Raw genomic sequence first — 18757 nt, 5'->3', positions numbered from 1 at the left:
CGGTTTTGGGACGAGCAAGGCTGTAAATTCCCACCCTAGATGTTTTATTAATAACTCTCTCCACCTTTTGACTTGATATGATTACCTGTTCTGCCACCTTCAATGTGCTATGCACCTATCCACTCAGATCCTCTGCTCCTGCACCTCTTATTTTACATTGTCTCTTCGTGTTCTTCCTACCAGAATGAATCACCTCACACTTCTCTGCATTAAACTTTCAGGATGTGGAGATGCTGGCGTTGGACTGGGGTAAGCACAGTAAGAAGTCTCACAACACCAGGTTAAAGTCCAACAGGTTTATTTGGTAGCAAATACCATAAGCTTTCGGAGCACAGCTCCTTCGTCAGATGGAGTGGATATCTGTTCTCAAACAGTGCAAACAGACACAGAAATCAAATTACAGAATACTGATTAGAATGCAAATCTCTACAGCCAGCCAGGTCTTAAATGTACAGACAATGTACAGACAATGTCTGGAGACAATACACATCTCTTTAACCTGTGTTGAATGCTCCCTCCACCCACATTGTCTGTACATTTAAGACCTGGCTGGCTGTAGAGATTTGCATTCTAATCAGTATTCTGCAATTTGATTTCTGTGTCTGTTTTCACTGTTTGAGAACAGATATCCACTCCATCTGACGAAGGAGCTGTGCTCCGAAAGCTTATGGTATTTGCTACCAAATAAACCTGTTGGACTTTAACCTGGTGTTGTGAGGCTTCTTATTATTATTAAACTTTCAGCCCATTCCACCAACTTGTCTATGTTGTCCTTCTCACAGTTTACAATGCTTCCATATTGCTTGGTGGAGAAGTGTGGGTTGATTAGGAAGAGCCAGCATGGATTTCTAAAGGGGAAATTGCATTCAACTAACTTGCTGGAGTTTTTTGAAGAGGTGACAGAAAGGGTCGATGAGGGTATGCTGTTGATGTGGTGGTGTACATAAACTTTCAAAAGGCAGTTGATACAGTGCAATACAACAGACTTGTGAGAAAAGCTGTAGCTCATGGAACTTGCCATTCACAAACTTTGAAATTGTCTCAAGATCTAGATCATTAACATTTACCAGGAAAATCAAGGGTCCCAATACTGATCCCTGGGGAACACTACCACAAACCTTCCCCCAGCAAGAAAAAACCCACTGACCGTTACTCTCTGTTTCCTATTATTCAGCCAATTTTGTGTCCACGTTGATACTGTCCCTTTTATTCCAGGAACTAATCTTCTACCTCGCTCCCTAAATTCTGATCGCAGGACCACATCCCCCTTTCTACCAAAATCATTGGTATCAAGGTGAACACAATCTCTGGCTGTTCATCCTCTTCCAGAAGAGTGGGCTGCAGCTGCTCTGTGACACCCTTGACCTTGACACCAGGGAGGCAACATACCAATCAGGAGTCAGTCTATGGCTCAGGGATGCCCATCTGTTCCCCTAACTAATGAAACCCCTATCACTAATGGTCTTCTTTTCTTCTTCCTCCCCTCCTGTACAGCTAAGCCACTCATGGTATCATAAACATGGCGCTGACTGCACCCCTCTGAGGAATTCTCCCATCTGAGACCAATTCTGTAGTGGGGGGTGGTGGCAGGGAGTGTTTCTTGAAGGGCCGAATGGCTTCCTCCAACTCTTATTTTCTACCTGTGTGTCCTAAGATGGAGCATGTTCCAGCAGCTCCTGCAGCCAAACTGGTGCCAAATGTCATGCTTTGCACTCCTTTGGAACCCACCAATAAGACCGAGAGGGGCTTCTGAAGCTTGGCAACCCAGAACCCCCTCTGCCCAGGCAGGCACCATGGAGAGGTCACTCCAGTCACCCACTGTCTCTCAAGACAGGCGGGGGCCAAGTAAGTTGACACAAAGCTGATGATAGAAGAAAATGGTAACATCACCATGTGGGCCAATGTCTGCCACCATGACGTTTAGTGGCACCAGTGGTTTGGCAACAGGCACCAACACTCCTTGGGGCAGAACCTTTCTGTCACAGATTGGTTCAGCTATCAGTAAAAATGCATCAAAATGACCCCATTCCCAATGGATTTGATTTGCAGATCCATCATCTCTCACAAATGGAAGAAACATGAGCTTTCAGACACTGCTCCTTCCTCAGGTGAGCCACTCACCTGACGAAGGAGCAGTGCTCTGAAAGCTCATGATTCCAAGTAAACCTGTTGGACTTTAACCCGGTGTTGTGAGACTTCTTACTGTGCCCACCCCAGTCCAATGCCGGCATCTCCACAAAATGGAAGAAAGTTTACCCTCTGATCACTGTGAAAACATCTTCAATGCTGGCTTACTAACAGGTCAAAACGCTTCGATATGAGTGGTTGCAAACTGTGACTTTGTAAGCCTGCTAAAATACATTCAATTTAAAGCACAAGAAGTATAACTCCTTCCAAAAATCCTCTCCGAGGGAACGAAAGATCAGAAACCCTGCAAAATTACAGAAGCCAATAAAATTATTCAAAATAAAGGTTTAATCTCACTCAGCTCTTTCCAAAACTGATCCCTCCAACCTGACAAGTAGTGGGAAGCTACCAGCTTAACTACTCAAATAATTCATCAATGTTGTCATCAGATTCAACCTTTCCCAGTATTGTAATTTATAGATTAGACTAGAAACCCGACAGTGCAGAAAGATGCCAATCGGCCCATCGAGTCTGTACTGACCACAATCCCACCCATGCCCTATCCCCATAACACCACACATTTACCCTGCTAATCCCCCTGACACTAAGGGGCAATTTACCATGGCCAATCAACCTAACCCACACGTCTTTGGAATTTGGGAGGAAACCCACACAGACACGGGGAGAACATGCAAACTCCATGAACAATTACCTGAACCCGGAATTGAACCCGGGTCCCTGGCACTATGAGGCAGCAGTGGTAACCACTGTGCCACCGTGCCGCCCCTTATCGGTCAATCTCTTGGAGTGTTTCAAGTGTGGAATCACCACCCAGTGTAGCTATCAGGCGATGTGGGACTGAAACCAGGAAATAACTGCTACAACATTGTGGTCGGTACAGACGCAATGGGCCAAATGTCCTCCTTCTGGACTGTAGGGGTTCTACGATTCTATGAACTATGAAATTTACTTCAGTCTCCATTTTAAACATATTTGGTCCTTATTTTTAGTTCCTTAATAAAGTCCTATACCCATATTTATAATGGAAACTGCTTATGTAAACTTGTCATGCTGTGATTATATTCCCCTGCTACAGCACCTCTACTGGAGCTGTATTTAATCACTTCATGGCAGATTTATACAAGCAGTTTCCATCATTAATGTGGACACAGGAATTACACAGGAATATGTTGACAGGAAGTGCACACTAATTTAAGATTTTTAATATATTAAAATAGATAATGCAAGAAACCACAAAAATTAAACAATCCAGTATAAAATTACTTCTTTATCATAGAACTACTGGCACAGTAGCTGGAAAACATTCTAAAAACTTCCTCCTCTATTAGGAAACTGGAGCTTCAATACTTAACTAATGCTCTGTTGGCCATCTTTCCTGCAAATGCTTCGGTTCCACCAGATTGATATGGTCAATCCCCCAATCCCCCCCCAACCTTGTCTCACAGGCCTGCACCAACTAGTCCCAGTTCATCTCCCGAACATCTGTTTACTGATCTTCCCATCCCAAATGCTTCTTGCCCTCATTTACGCCCTAATCCTTTGTCACAAAAACAGACAATTCTGCAAAATCTCAGCGGGTCTGACAGCAGCTGAGGAGAGAATAGAGGCAATGTTTTGAGTCCAGATGACCCTGCATCAGAGCTAATCCTTTGTGCTATGAGACCATTCTCTAGAACCGTAGAATTCCGACAGTACAGGAGGAGGCCATTTGGCCCATCGTGCCTACACCGACAACAATCTCACCCAGGCCCTATCCCCATGACCCATATATTTACTCTGCTAGTGCCTCTGACACTAAGGGGCAATTTAGCATGATTAATCAACCTAACCCGCCCATCTTTGGACTGGGGGAAGAAACCGGAGCACCCGGAGGAAACCTACGCAGACACGGGGAGAATATGCAAACTTCTAGTCGAAGAGACAGGACCAATGGGAATTTAAAGACACCAGAAGATTCACCCCGGTGCGAACAGCAGAAAGAATCACTAGAGTTGGCCCTGTTGCTGGAAATTGGTTCTGCGATTCTCGGAAGACTGGAATTGCAACAGAAACTGGATGTTATAACTCAGCAGAACATGAGAACATAACAACAAGGAGCAGGAGTAGACCATTTGGTCCCTCGAGCCTGCTCCGTCATTCAATAAGATAATGGCTGATCTTTTTGTGGCCTTACCTGCTGCTCACCATAACCCTTAATTCCTTTACTGTTTAAAAATCTACCTATCTTTGCTTTAAAAATATTCATCTGCTTCACTGGGCAGGGAATTCCACAGATTCACAACTCTTTGGGTGAAGTTACTCCTGAACTCAGTCCGAGGGAGGGGAGTCTGTTGGAGCTGAGAGTAACCCTGAACTGGTTCCTGCAAAGGCTACAATGCCAAGGAGGGTGCACTGTAATCTCGAAGCGCTGTGAGCGGTCTTTGGTCATTTTAGGAAGTTAGGGGGTGGGTATCTTTTCTGTATTTTGGTGTATTAGTTTCTTACTGAGTAATGTATGGTCGATGTTGATTTTGGTTTGTTTGTTACAGTAGAGGTTTTAAAACGTGAAATCTTGCCTCATCTTTTGAATAGGTCACAAAGAATTCAAATTAAAACTGATCAGTCTCTACGGGAATCATATCAATCTATGGAACGTTTGTTCTTTAATATTTACTTTCATCGAGCTCCTTTTGCTTTAAAGCAACTAGTTCTTATAGATTAAGTATGCTCGCGATGGCCTCTGACAACCATACTCAGTTTACTTTATCACCATTGTCAGTTAATTGCTGTCTCCACTGGACTAAAATTGACTGAAATATAATAATAAGGATCTATCATTCCAGTTATGTCAATTATATGTGACTTTTTAATGTCTTTCACTGGGACGATGTTCAGATTCTCAGCGCAATAACCACCAAACCTCAGAAATTGCTTCAGCTTTCAATAACTGAAAGATACAATCCTTCTTCCAAAGGGCCGCCCCATTCATCCAAATTACATAAATAGTAAGCTGTCTAGCTTAATTCAGGAAATGTTTGCTTTACATGTTTTTAAGCATAAGCCAATGGAACAGCTGGACAATCCATCCTTATTAAATCTACATTGTAATCAGGTTTTCTCAGAGTTGAAAAATGACTGTACTCAAGCCATCGTCCTTGCGTGATAGACTGCCCAATAACAGGCCATCTCAAGGTTACAGGCAAAGTTCCAGCGAGAGCTAATCACAAAGCCAATGTTTCTCCACAAATAAGTGAGAGAACATGCTGATGCATGCCATTTATGAATTTCCAAGACTTACTACGGCATTCAAATAATCTCAAATTGAGAACACAGGTTATTCTCCTCTCTGTAAAGGTACAATGCCCTTCTTCAGCTGACCTTTCTTATCAAAATTAATAATTTCTGGATCTTTGAGTTTTGCTTAGAATTGGAAATGTCAAACAAAGATTAATAGAAAAATGATAATGTGAAGAGCAGAGTGCTTAAAGGTCATCCTTCTCTTATATGTAACTATTGACACTAGAATCCCAGGTTCAATGTGTCCATCATGAAGGATCCATGTCCCAATATGCAGACTGCACTAAAAACAACACAATTTCTAGACAACTTAATTATTTCTTACAACAATCCAGATAAACGTATCAATAAAAATAAATGCTTGGAGACAGATTTTTTGACAAGAGGGTTCTGGAGAGAGACAGCGCTGGAAGATAAGTCGCTTCATTGAGCAGATGATAATCTCATGGATTTACATTTAAACATTCTTGTTAAAATGGTCTGAATGCTCACGATATGAACAAATTTATTCAAGCTTGCTCTCAATTTGACTGGATTCCTCAGACTGGTTTAAAATTGGCAAGGTTGGAAGAACAGTCTCCAGCTGTGTGTAACGGTGTGAGGAATTACCAGTTAGATCATTCGTTCTCTGAAAAGCTCGTTCCAGAAACTCCCATTCTGTGCTGAGAATCAAGGACATTTCCAATCTGTGCCACATGCAGTGAATTATATGTTTTTTTTACTGACTGAGATACGCTTTACAGCCTCCAACCCTACTGTACCTCAGAGCTATGATTTTTATTCTCTTCCAATTTTCTATCCTTTTCTGAAAATACAACTTAAACACAATGTAATGAATCTATCCAACTGCTACCTTATTATCTGGAAAGCACCTGTGTGTAATTATCGTGTGATCAGGCACCCAGCCATCCATGCTTCATTTTATCCACCCCCCGCACCCTCTGCAGTCGGAGCAGGAATCTCCCAATTCCCACCTTCCTTAGCTTGGATCCCTCTCCTCAAAATTAATAACATTGTGAAACTCAACATGGAATGAGATCTGCTTAGGTGTAGCACAGAAACAGGCCATTCAGTCCAAGGACTTTGTGCTTGTGTTTATATTCTACACAGGCCTCCTCCCATGCTATCCCCTTATTCCAAATTCTTAACTTGCAATGTCCTCACTCTCATTCTCTCATCAAGTTTCTTTTAAACGCAGAGGAGCTCTTATAAAATTGAATTGCATTCATATAGCGACCTTCATGACCACAGCTTGGCTCAAGGTGCTTGAGTCAATTAAGTAATTTTGGATCGCGGTCATTTTTGGAACCTGGGGAATGTAGCAGCCAATTTGTACACAGCACACTGTCACAGACAGCAATGTGATAATGAGCTGTTTCAATGCTGATTGAGGAATGAATATTGGCCAGTAGAGTAGGGATAACACCTCTGCTCCTCTTTCAAACACTGCCATGGGATTTTTTTTTAATGACCACTTGAGGGGCCAGTCAGGTTCTCAGTTAAACATCTCACCTGAAAGATGGTGCTGGAGTAGGACTTGAATCCACAACATAACTCGGAGCTGCATGTGCTACTCACTGAACCACAAAACCATTTTCCTCAACTATTTCCTGTGGTCGTAAGTTCCACATTCAGTGGACAGCACTGAACCTGGGATCAGCATGGTCTGAATTACAGAAAACACCACATAGCACAAGTACTCACTCAGCCAAGAAGGATTGTTTTTCCTTTACAAGGAGTTTATGTCACAAAGTAATCCTATGGTCTTTGCCAACTGTTGCAATTATAGACATCACACAACCTGCCTCGCAATAAAATTAAAGTATCAGGCATACTACTCAGTGCTCCTGCTTCTATTGTATCATAGAATCCTCTCAGCGCAGAAGGAGGCCATTTGGCCCATCAAGTCTGCATCGAATCTCCAACAGAGCATCTTACCCAGGCCCCATCTCCATAACCCCACATATTTACCCCACTAATTCCCCTAACCCAGAAGGCTTTGGACTCGAAGGGCAATTTAGCATGGCCAATCCACTAACCTGCACATCTTTGGACTGTGGGAGCAAACTGGAGCACCCAGAGGAAGTCCATGCAGACATGGGGAGAAAGAATCAGAATCCCTATAGTACAGAAGGAGGCCATTCGGCCCGTCAGGGCTTAACCGAGAACAATCCCACCCTATCCCTGTAACCTCACATATTTATCCCCTGCAACTAGGGTCAATTTCGCATGGCCAATCAACTGAACCTGCACATCTTTGGACTGTGGGAGGAAATCGGAGCACCCGGAGGAAACCCACGCAGACACGGGGAGAATGGTATTATTTAAAATGGTAAAAAATTGCAACATGCTGATGTGCAGAGGGACCTGGATGCCCTTGTGCAGGAATCTCAAGGAGTTGGTTTGCAGGTAATTAAGGTGGCAAATGGAATTTTGTCCTTCATTGCTAGAGGGATGGATAAGATAGAAGCAGGGAAGTTGTTTCCACTGGCAGGTGAAACTAGAACTAGGGGAAGCAGATTTAGGACTGAGTTGAGGAGGAGCTTCTTCACCCAAAGGGTTGTGAATCTGTGGAATTCCCTTCCCAGTGAAGCAGTTGAGGCTACCTCATTGAATGTTTTTAAGGCAAGGATAGATAAATTTTTGAACAGTAAAGGAATTAAGGGTTATGGTGAGCTGGCGGGTAAGTGGAGCTCAGTCCACAAAAAGATCAGCCATGATCTTATTGAATGGCGGAGCAGGCTCGAGGGGCCAGATGGCCTACTCCTGCTCCTAGTTCTTAGTTCTTATGAATGTGCCAACTCCACACAGGCAGTGATCCAAGCCGGGAATCAAACCCGGGTCCCTGACACTGTGAAGCAACAGTGCTAACCACTGTGCTGCCCTAAAAGCAAGTGGATTCGAGGAGAACAAGAATTGGGTTTGGCTGTCATAGCCAAACCCAGTACTCACCATATTAGATCCATAGAAAAGTTATATATGGCGCAGAAAGAGGCCATTCGGCCCATTGTTTCTGCGTGGCCAAAAGAGAGAGAAGGAAACACTGTCTGTGCGGAGTTTGCACATTCTCCTCGTGTCTGTGTGGGTTTCCTCCGGGTGCTCCGGTTTCCTCCCACAGTCCAAAGATGTGCGGGTTAGGTTGATTGGCCATGCTAAAAGAAAAATTGCCCCTTAGTGTCCTGAGATGCATAGGTTAGAGGAATTAGCAGGTAAAATATGTAGTGATATGGGGGTAGGGCCTGGGTGGGATTGTGGTCGGTGCAGACTCGATGGGCCAAATGGCCTCTTTTTGCACTGTAGGGTTCTATGATTCTATGAAACTAGCCACTATATCAATCCCACTTTCCAGCACCTGATCCGTAGCCTTGCAGGTTCCAGCTCTTCAGATGCAGATCCAGGTAAACGGGTTGAGCATGTCAGCCTCAAATTCCAACTTGGGCAGTAAATTCCAGATGGCCACCATCCTCTGGGTGAAAAGGCTTTTCCTCATGACCCCTCTAATCCTTCTACCAATCACCTGAAATCTATTCCCCTCATAATTTTGTGCGCCTCAATTAGGTCACGCTTCAGTTCCAAGAAAGACAACCCTAACCTATCCAATCTCTCCTCATTGTTACAATTTTCAAGCCCTGGTTCCATTCCTGTAAATTGTCTGAAGGATAATGATGTCCTTCCTGTGGTGAGCGACGAGAGCTGTACACAGAATTCCAGCTGTGGCCTAACCGCTGTTTTATGCCATTCCAGCATTATATCCCTGCTTTTGTGTTCAATATTTCATACATGGACTCACAAATAAAGAATATCCAAGAGGAACAGAGAGAACACTCCCTACAGGACTGCCCACAAGTATTTATCCACTCCTTGAGGATAGAAAGTGATCAAAAAAGTACAAAATCCATCACACAGTCTTTCTACAAATATGTCAAGAGTAAAAGGATGAGATGTGAAGGCATAGGACCCTTAAAAGGTGAAGGGGGAAAAGTTTGTGAGGAACCGTTAGAAATGGCGGAGGTGCTTAATGAATACTTTACCTCGGTATTCACGGTGGAAAGGGATCTGGGTGGTTGTACTGCTGGTTTGCGGTGGACAGAAAGGATCGAGCATGTGGACATAAAGAAAGAGGATGTGTTGGAACTATTGAATGGCATCAAGGTTGGTAAGTCGCCGGGACCGGATGGGATGTACCCCAGGTTACTGTGGGAGGCGAGGGAGGAGATTGCGGAGCCTTTGGCGATGATCTTTGCATCGTCGATGGAGACGGGAGAGGTTCCGGAGGATTGGAGGATTGCAGATGTGGTCCCTATATTCAAGAAAGGGAACAGGGACAGCCCGGGATATTACCGACCGGTGAGTCTAACCTCAGTGGTTGGTAAGTTGATGGAGAGGATCCTGAGAGACAGGATTTATGATCATCTAGAGAAGTTTAGTATGATCAAAAGTAGTCAGCACGGCTTTGTCAAGGGCAGGTCGTGCCTTACGAGCCTGGTTGAGTTCTTTGAAAATGTGACCAAACACATTGACGAAGGAAGAGTGGTGAATGTGGTCTATATGGACTTCAGCAAGGCGTTCGATAAGGTCCCCCATGCAAGACTTCTTGAGAAAGTGAGAGGGCATGGGATCCAAGGGGCTGTTGCCTTGTGGATCCAGAACTGGCTTGCCTGCAGAAGGCAGAGAGTGGCTGGGGAGGGGTCTTTCTCTGCATGGAGGTCAGTGACCAGTGGAGTGCCCCAGGGATCTGTTCTGGGACCCTTGCTGTTTGTCATTTTCATAAATGACCTGGATGAGGAAGTGGAGGGATGGGTTGGTAAGTTTGCTGACGACACCAAGGTAGGTGGTGTTGTGGATAGTTTGGAGGGATGTCAGAAGTTGCAGCGAGACATAGATAGAATGCAAGACTGGGCGGAGAAGTGGCAGATGGACTTCAACCCGGATAAGTGTGTAGTGATCCATTTTGGCAGATCCAATGGGATGAAGCAGCAGTATAATATGAAGGGTACCATTCTTAGCAGTGTAGAGGATCAGAAGGACCTTGGGGTCCGGGTCCATAGGACTCTTAAATCGGCCTCGCAGGTGGAGGATGCAGTCAAGAAGGCGTACGGCGTACTAGCCTTCATTAATAGAGGGATTGAGTTTAGGAGTCGGGAGATAATGCTGCAGCTTTATAGGACCCTGGTTAGACCCCACTTGGAGTACTGCGCGCAGTTCTGGTCACCTCATTACAGGAAAGATGTTGAAGCCATTGAAAGGGTGCAGAGGAGATTTACAAGGATGTTGCCTGGATTGGGGGGCATGCCTTATGAGGATAGGTTGAGGGAGCTTGGTCTCTTCTCCCTGGAGAGACGAAGGATGAGAGGTGACCTGATAGAGGTTTACAAGATGTTGAGAGGTCTGGATAGGGTAGACTCTCAGAGGCTATTTCCAAGGGCTGAAATGGTTGCTACGAGAGGACACAGGTTTAAGGTGCTGGGGGGTAGGTACAGAGGAGATGTCAGGGGTAAGTTTTTCACTCAGAGGGTGGTGGGTGAGTGGAATCGGCTGACGTCGGTGGTGGTGGAGGCAAACTCGTTGGGGTCTTTTAAGAGACTTCTGGATGAGTACATGGGATTTAATGGGATTGAGGGCTATAGATAGGCCTAGAGGTAGGGATATGATCAGCGCAACTTGTGGGCCGAAGGGCCTGTTTGTGCTGTGGCTTTCTATGTGTGGTTTACTGGGGAAGAAGCAACCCATAAGACATGTTTCCACAACCACCTCAAATGTTCTCAAATCGACCATTCTATCCAGACCATGCAGCAGCACTGAACTAACGTGGAAATCCTAGAAATTAAAATGCTAATACCATAGACCACTTGCTACAGAAGAACTGGTAGCAAGATATTAAAGTATGAATATCTGTCTTGGGTGAAGGTTAAATTTTACTCAAACACTGCTGTCTGCCACCTTTTCAGTTACTTGCACACACTGCTTGGCCTTGCATTGCTTACATAATACACTAGAATATTGACAGTCAACCCTGATCAGTCATGGCGCTGTTCCTCTTGGCAAATCGCTTTGAAGTGGAAATGTGGATTTGTATTTGCGGTTTGAAAAGACCGTATTTTCTAGAAATCAGCAAACCAAAACGTAGCATTCAATCAGCATGTCATAAAGAACAGGAGTGAAACGAGTTCCAGTAACGCTCGAGTGTCTGACGGTAAAGTGTAGAAGATAAATTAACAAAGTTGTCAACTTTGGAATTTATGAAACATTGGCCTACCCTTTTTCAGAGGAAATAAACCAAGTCAATGATGACGACCACCTAACACCACACCCCCCCCCCCCCCCTGCCCCACCACCACCAGCAGCACCACCACCACTCCCAAAGGGTGATGGCTCACAGGAACACTTCGTCAGAGGTTTCTGGGCTATGATTCCGAAACTCTCTGTGAAATCATACAATGATGGCCAATTCCAATTCTGTCAAGTGCTTTAATATTTATGCGTTTTGGAATTGAGCATGCCCTGATGCTAAAACAGCCCCAGCTTTACTTTCCTGTTCTGCCAAGCTGCCTCCAATCAGCAGAAAAGTCTTTATCGAAGGAGTTAGGCTGATAGGTTCTATATGATATATAATCAGATGAAAATAATCCAATGGGTTCAATAGTTAAAAATCCAAGTAAATATAAAGAACCATTATTTGGAGAACCAATTAAACAGTACAAGGTAGATAATCTTAGTACTCCCCACATTCCAGATGAATCGAAGTGCCAATCAAGAGCAGGGTAGTCCTGCCAATCAAGGCAAGATTGAGATTCATTGTAGAGCTGCCAAATTAGAAATAATTGATGTAACATGACTAACTATTCCACCAAGCCTGAAATATGTGTTCTTAAAATCAGTCCAAGATGTTTCCGAAAACTGAGTTGGATGGCATTCTGGAATCACCATCAGGCTCTCTACTCAAAGTGAAAAACTGATTTCACTATTCAAGCAATTCTTGTTTGGAAAAAGCAGAGTCTAGTGAGTCTTGTGCAAATGAAGTAGCTCTACATTGCTCTAGATTTATATACTGACCTAGCTCTATTAACATGACAGAAAAAGACTCAGACATCCTAACAATGAGATTTTGAGTCCCTATTTTGATTCACAGGATAAGGAATTTAAAAGATGGAAGAGCAAGTGTAGCTGAAATTAGAAAATCAGGTCATTTAGAAATTAGGGGGCGGGGGGATCTTGGAGCTGTTGATTCCACATGTCAGGGTGCAGAATTTAAGTAGCATTTTCTTCCTCTAAAGAAATTAAATCCCTTCAGGGCCATCTAATATCAGGATGGCAGAGAGTTAAGAGGGCAGTAAAGAATTATCAGTGCAGCTTTATGTTTTGTTTTCTTAAGAGAATGGTAGCTCATTAATGATCCATTTTGATCTGTGTCTGTGTGGAACAGAAATTTGAAAATGTTAGACATTACAAAATAGCGCTAAGTCCGAAAGAAATTGAATCATCTAAATGCCACATCAATGTATGACAGCAGCTTAGCCACATTGATCCTCTGGTACTGAGGCCAGGCAGGCTGGACTGTGGAATTTCAGGGTAACTTGACCATTTATATGTATTTTCATGTTACATTTACTGTGGTAAGCTAACAAGGTGAAGATGCCATTTTTATTAATATATTGTCTAAAAATAAGCCACTTTGTAAATCTCACGATTGTACAATCACACAATCTCATTAAATAACCAGCCAACAACAGATGATTGGATGGAGCAGTGAAACTCAATTATATGGTAATTGAAGAATAATTAATTAATCATCAAGTAGTTACTGAAGGCTGGATCCTTTTATCTGTGAGAGGAGAGTACAGGCAGTTATCCAAAGATACTAATCCCTGTGGCCTGTCCTTGGATGACTAAGATCAACATCCATAATGAATAGAAGCTTGTATAATTTTAGATAACGGGAGCATTTTGAAATGTGCATTGTCTTCATGCTTAAGGCAATGTGCGCAAATGGTCAATTCAATGAAATTAACCCAACAACAACAACATTAACCAATTGGCTGACAACAAGTAGTCTGAATCAAGGTGAGGTCACGTCAGGTTGGAAATATGGTCTTGTATCTAGACCAAGAGAACACTGCAGTTGTAAGTGTGAGCCTAGTCATTCTTGTACGTGCCGTGAGCTCTCAGGAACAGGGTATCAGAGAACCTGTGTTGGTGCAGGGACCCAAGGTGGTTTACACACAATTCTACCCGGGTTGATCATCCTGTTGAAGTTGTGAAGTCTGTTGTGTATTTTCAATAAGTTTATCTTTTTCCTTTTACCCTTTTTAAATATTTGACATTTGCTACTTCAGTGTTCAGATCTTTACTCTGATAATTCAGTCTCTTTCAAATCTACAACAGTTTCAAAGGGTTAATTGGAACTCAGTAATTGCACACGTACAGCTAAACTTAACTGAATGTTAAAAACCCCTTCAAAACACTCTCAAAATGTTGGGATCTGAGGGTGAGTAATCACTCCTGACACTAATGACACATCAAGTTGCAAGAACCATTAACAAGTCGCTCTTTGCCTTTCCATATAGCTGAATGCTGTGACTGTGCTTGTCCAGGGGCATAATTGATCAGAACTGTAACCACATTTGAATAAGTTTAATACAGGGACAGGATATTGGCATTTTAACCATAAGTTTTTATTTCTTTGACGTAAACTTCTTCAACATCTGAACATTGTCAATGAGTTAAAGGGGAGCTTTGACCAGTCTATTATACGGTAGACAGAGTCTATTTACTCTGAGCGCAGCAGAAACCAGCCTCCAAAGTGTTACAATCCCCACAGGGACATTTTTAACAGAAAGGAATATCCATGGCATCAAGGGAAATAACAAAGGACCAGATTTTAGTTTTTAAGACTTTTACTGTAAGAAACAAACTAAAATCAACACTGATCAAGCATTAACCAATAGGGATCTGATACAAAATAAATGAAAAGTAAGTTTTACATTAATTAACGCAACCAAAATATGCTTCATGAAACTATTTTACTTTCTGGCACAGTACTGGCAGATATGTGGCATTACAGAGACAGTCTCAAAGTCACTCCTAGCTCCCCAGCAGAGGTTTACCACTTCCCACGTCACATGGAAAATTCCAGTTTGAAAATTGCTAGATACAATTATTAAAAACCAGGTACACCTCAACAAATCCCCCTCTCCCTCAGGCCATGACTGTCCTAACCAATCCAGAATTCCAGAGACTTCTGGATCCTTTAAAAGCAGTCGTTCGTCTGCTCCCCATTATTTCCTCCAGAGTAGGGAAGACCTATTCCTGGGAGAATTCCATTTTTACTCCTGCCCATGTCTCAGCAGTCCTTTGCTTTGTGAGACACTGTGAAAGATGCTAAAATATCCACTGGAAACCCCCGAGCTTTCTTTTTATTATACTCCGACTGTCCAAAGATGTGCAGGTTAAATTGATTGGCTATGCTAAATTGCCCCTGTCAGGGGGTTAGTTGGGTAAATAAGTAGGGTTATGGGGATAGGGCTTGGACTCGATGGGCTTCCTTCTGCACTCTAGGGATTCTATGATTTTATGATCTATGATTTCTCTTCCTATGGCAATCTGAGACCACATGAGCATTTCTTTGAACTGAGGTGTTTATCAGGAATTTACCATCATTGCTTTTCAGGGCTATCTTTCTTACTTAAACTTAAAGGGACATTTCAAAACATAATCCTCTTGGAAAGAATTTAAAAATAATCTCTATGAACTAGAAAAAACAGTATCCATGACCAAAACTTCTCCCAATACAAGCAGGAAAATGTAGTGAATGGAGGACAGTTACATGTTTTTTTAAATTCATTCATGGGACATGGGCGTCGTTGGCTGGCCAGCACTTATTGCCCATCCCTAATTGCCCTTGGAGGGCAGTTGAGAGTTAACCACATTGCTGTGGCTGGAGTCACATGTAGGTCAGACCGGGTAAGGATGGCAGATTTCCTTCCCTAAAGGACATTAGTGAACCAGATGGGTTTTTCCAACAATCGACAATGGTTTCCTGGTCACCCATAGATTCTTAATTCCAAATAATTTTTTTACTGAATTCAAATTCCACCATCTGCCATGGTGGGATTCGAACCTGGGTCCCCAGAACATTAGCTGGGTTTCTGGATTAATAGTCTAGCAATAATATCACTAGGCCATCGCTTCACCATATTATTTGTATAAAATCAATCCCAGTCACTTACAACACTGCAGTCTTCAGTGATTGGCAGGGCAATTATCCCCATTCTGGCTACGAATAATGGGGTCAATAAATTGCAGCTACATTTCTTATATCCTCCTCTTTATTCCATATAAGTTTTCAATAATTAGCTTTCATCTTAGACAAAGAGAAACTCTTCTGAATTCAGTGCACAGACAGATATTTCCTAAATCTCCTCAAACATTCACAAGTTGAGCTATTGGAATGCCAGAGTTACAAATTCTCATTAATAATGGAAAATGAAATCTACATTTGCAAACTGATACTGAAGAGCAAGTGCGACAACAAAGCAAATAGACCCGTAGATCTGTGCAAACAAATGTAGATTGAGAAATTAAATTAACTTTTGCAGAAGGTGCAGACATCAGCAAACATTTCACACTCCTGCATCCAAGGTTTTAATTAAAGCTTTAGCAAATGGCCTGTTTTTTAATTTTCCTCTCAGACTTTTCTGAAGCACCTGCAGTGTCTCCAAATTTGCAGACAACACTAAGCTGGGTGGCAGTGTGTGCTGTGGGGAGGATGCTAAGAGGCTGCAGGGTGACTTGGACAGGCTGGCTGAGTGGGCAAATACTTGGCAAATGCAATATAATGTGGATAAATGTGAGGTTATCCACTTTGGCGGCAAAAACAGGAAAGAAGATTATTATGTGAATGGTGGCAATTTAGGAAAAGGGGAAGTGCAACGTGACCTGGGTGTCATGGTGGAACAGTCGCTGAAGGTTGGCATGCAGGTACAGCAGGTGGTGAGGAAAGCTAATGGCATTGCTGGCCTTCATAGCAAGAGGATTTGAGTATAGGAGTAAGGATGTCTTGCTGCAGTTATACACGGCCTTGGTGAGGCCACACCTTGAGCATTGTGTGCAGTTTTGGTCTCCTAGTCCGAGGAAGGAAATTCTTCCTATTGAGGGAGTCCAGCAAAGGTTTACCAGACTGATTCCTGGAATGGCAGGACTGACATATGAAGAGAGACTGGATCGACCGGACTTGTACTCACTGGAATTGAGAAGAATGAGAGGGGATCTCATAGAAACATATAAAATCCTGATGGAACTGGACAGGCGAGACGCAGGAAGAATATTTCCAATGTTGGGGGGGGGGGGGGGGGGGGGGGCGGGGGGGGCACAGTCTCAGAATAAAGGGTAAGCCATTCAGGACTGAGATGAGGAAGAACGTCTTCAGTCAGAGAGTTTGTGAACCTGTGGAATTCTCTACCACAGAAAGCTGTTGGGACCAGTTTGATAGACATGTTCAAGAGGGAGCTGGACGTAGCCCTGTGGCTAAAGGGATGGAGTGAAAGCGGGAGTGGGATACTGAAAGTGCATGATCAGCCATGATCATATTGAATGGTAGTGCAGGCTCGAAGGGCCGAATGGCCTACTCCTGCACCTATTTTCTATGCTTTGACCTGGACTAATGTGAATAATATTGCGAGACAACAGAAGGTCGCACTTCCTTTAGCAAAAACATCTAGGCTTTGTCTTTGTTTTTCCTTATTTTCGTCACTGATTTTCTCCTCGTGTCTGTCTACTCCTGAAGACAATGACACAAGCTGGCTGACTCCTGGTGCCTCAAACAAAAGGCCATTCCTCATGCATGAGCCAGAGGTGTAGAATACTGCTAATTCACTCACCGTCATCAACAATGGAACTGAGTCAGACTCGGTGACCCCAATTTTAACACCAGCTATGGGCAGGAAAGGATTGAGTAAGGATCAAATCCTAAAAATCAAAATATCTCCCTCAAACCAGAATTTATTTTTAAAATGTCCTCCTTCACGTCATTTGTGAATAGAGTAAACACTGTAGAGCTCTTAGCAGATGCCCGTGGAGGTTCACTATTCACTGATAGTCAACAAATCTATTTCATTGTCAACGCTATCTTTATGATCCCATTCTAAATTTTGGTCCAATTGGCTGGTGTGCCATTAATTCCATAAATTTTAATCATTCTGTTAAGCCTTACATGTGGAACTATTTTAGATACCATCTTAGAACCTAACAAGATTTTAGCTACTGGATTGCTTTCTCCAACTAATTCCATTATGTCCACAAAGAATTTCTGACACATGTGCGGGCTTGACAACCTCCTTGTAAATCCCTGCCAACCATCGATCATGGTCTCTCTGGATAACAACTGATTATCAACTGGAATAAAATGCTAAGAATTGTTGCCACTGAAGAAGTTATAGCTAAATTCTTCTACATTTTCAAGTTCATATTTGTAATGGGAAACCCGGATTGTACAATGTAGTTAGATTGCTGTGCTGTACCCAAGCCAAATCTATAGCTGACCCGAGAGTCCATTAAAGGAGGAATTGAAAATTCTATATTGCCTCACAATGCCCCAAGGAACTTCAGAGCTAACACAGTAAGTACTTTGCAAGCACTTTTGAATTGTAGTCAACATTGTAAGGTTGGGACACTGATCAAAAGTGGAAAATAAATCTACCACTTGGTGAGCAAAAGAGTTATTTCACCTTTAATCCCTTGAAAAGACACACACAACATGCTACACCATTGGCGAGGTGGTGGGGGTGGGGGGGGTTGCAGATGGAAGACATACTGATATTTATGAGAACAGATTCCCTGGTTACTCACTTGCTCATAATTGAAGGTATCTAACATTCCAAGTATAAGCGTTTGAATTTCTCCAAGTTTTCCTTTTCCATACATTGGATCCTGCAAATAATCAGATAGGACACAAGAGTTATTGTAAACAGCACATGACCTATAGAAGGATAGCAACATCAGTCAAATTCTTCCATCAGCTGTGATAACAGCTGAAATTTAATGTAAAAACTATTCACCCTTCGTTCATTTTGAGCAACATAACTCTTGCAATGACTTATATTTGATGTGGAGATGCCGACGTTGTACTGGGGTAAGCACAGAGTAGTCTCACAACACCAGGTTAAAATCCAACAGGTTTATTTGGTAGCACGAGCTTTCGGCGCGCTGCTCCTTCATCAGGTAGGTGCAGGATTTGTTTCACAAACAGGGCATATATAGACACAAACTCAATTACAAGATAATAGTTGGAATGTCAGTCTTATCAGGTAATCAAGTCTTTACAGGTGCAGACAATGCG

The 18757-nt window shown here is 42.9% G+C and overlaps 1 protein-coding gene across 6 annotated transcripts in view; it reads right to left on the bottom strand.

Annotated features, from left to right (window-relative positions):
• The window catches only part of vps8 (VPS8 subunit of CORVET complex), a 651220-nt gene that overhangs the window by 289407 nt on the left and 343056 nt on the right, over positions 1-18757 (bottom strand). For all 6 annotated transcript variants that reach the window (XM_078229111.1, XM_078229112.1, XM_078229107.1 and 3 more), the window contains one exon: positions 18268-18348. In XM_078229111.1, the coding sequence (XP_078085237.1) occupies positions 18268-18348 (81 nt within the window). The remainder of the gene's footprint in view (positions 1-18267; positions 18349-18757) is intronic.

This window comes from Mustelus asterias, chromosome 14, assembly GCF_964213995.1.
Source record: "Mustelus asterias chromosome 14, sMusAst1.hap1.1, whole genome shotgun sequence".
Taxonomy (NCBI): Eukaryota; Metazoa; Chordata; class Chondrichthyes; order Carcharhiniformes; family Triakidae; genus Mustelus; species Mustelus asterias.
The sequence above is the reverse complement of the archived record's forward strand: the minus strand, read 5'-3'. Positions and strand labels throughout refer to the sequence as shown.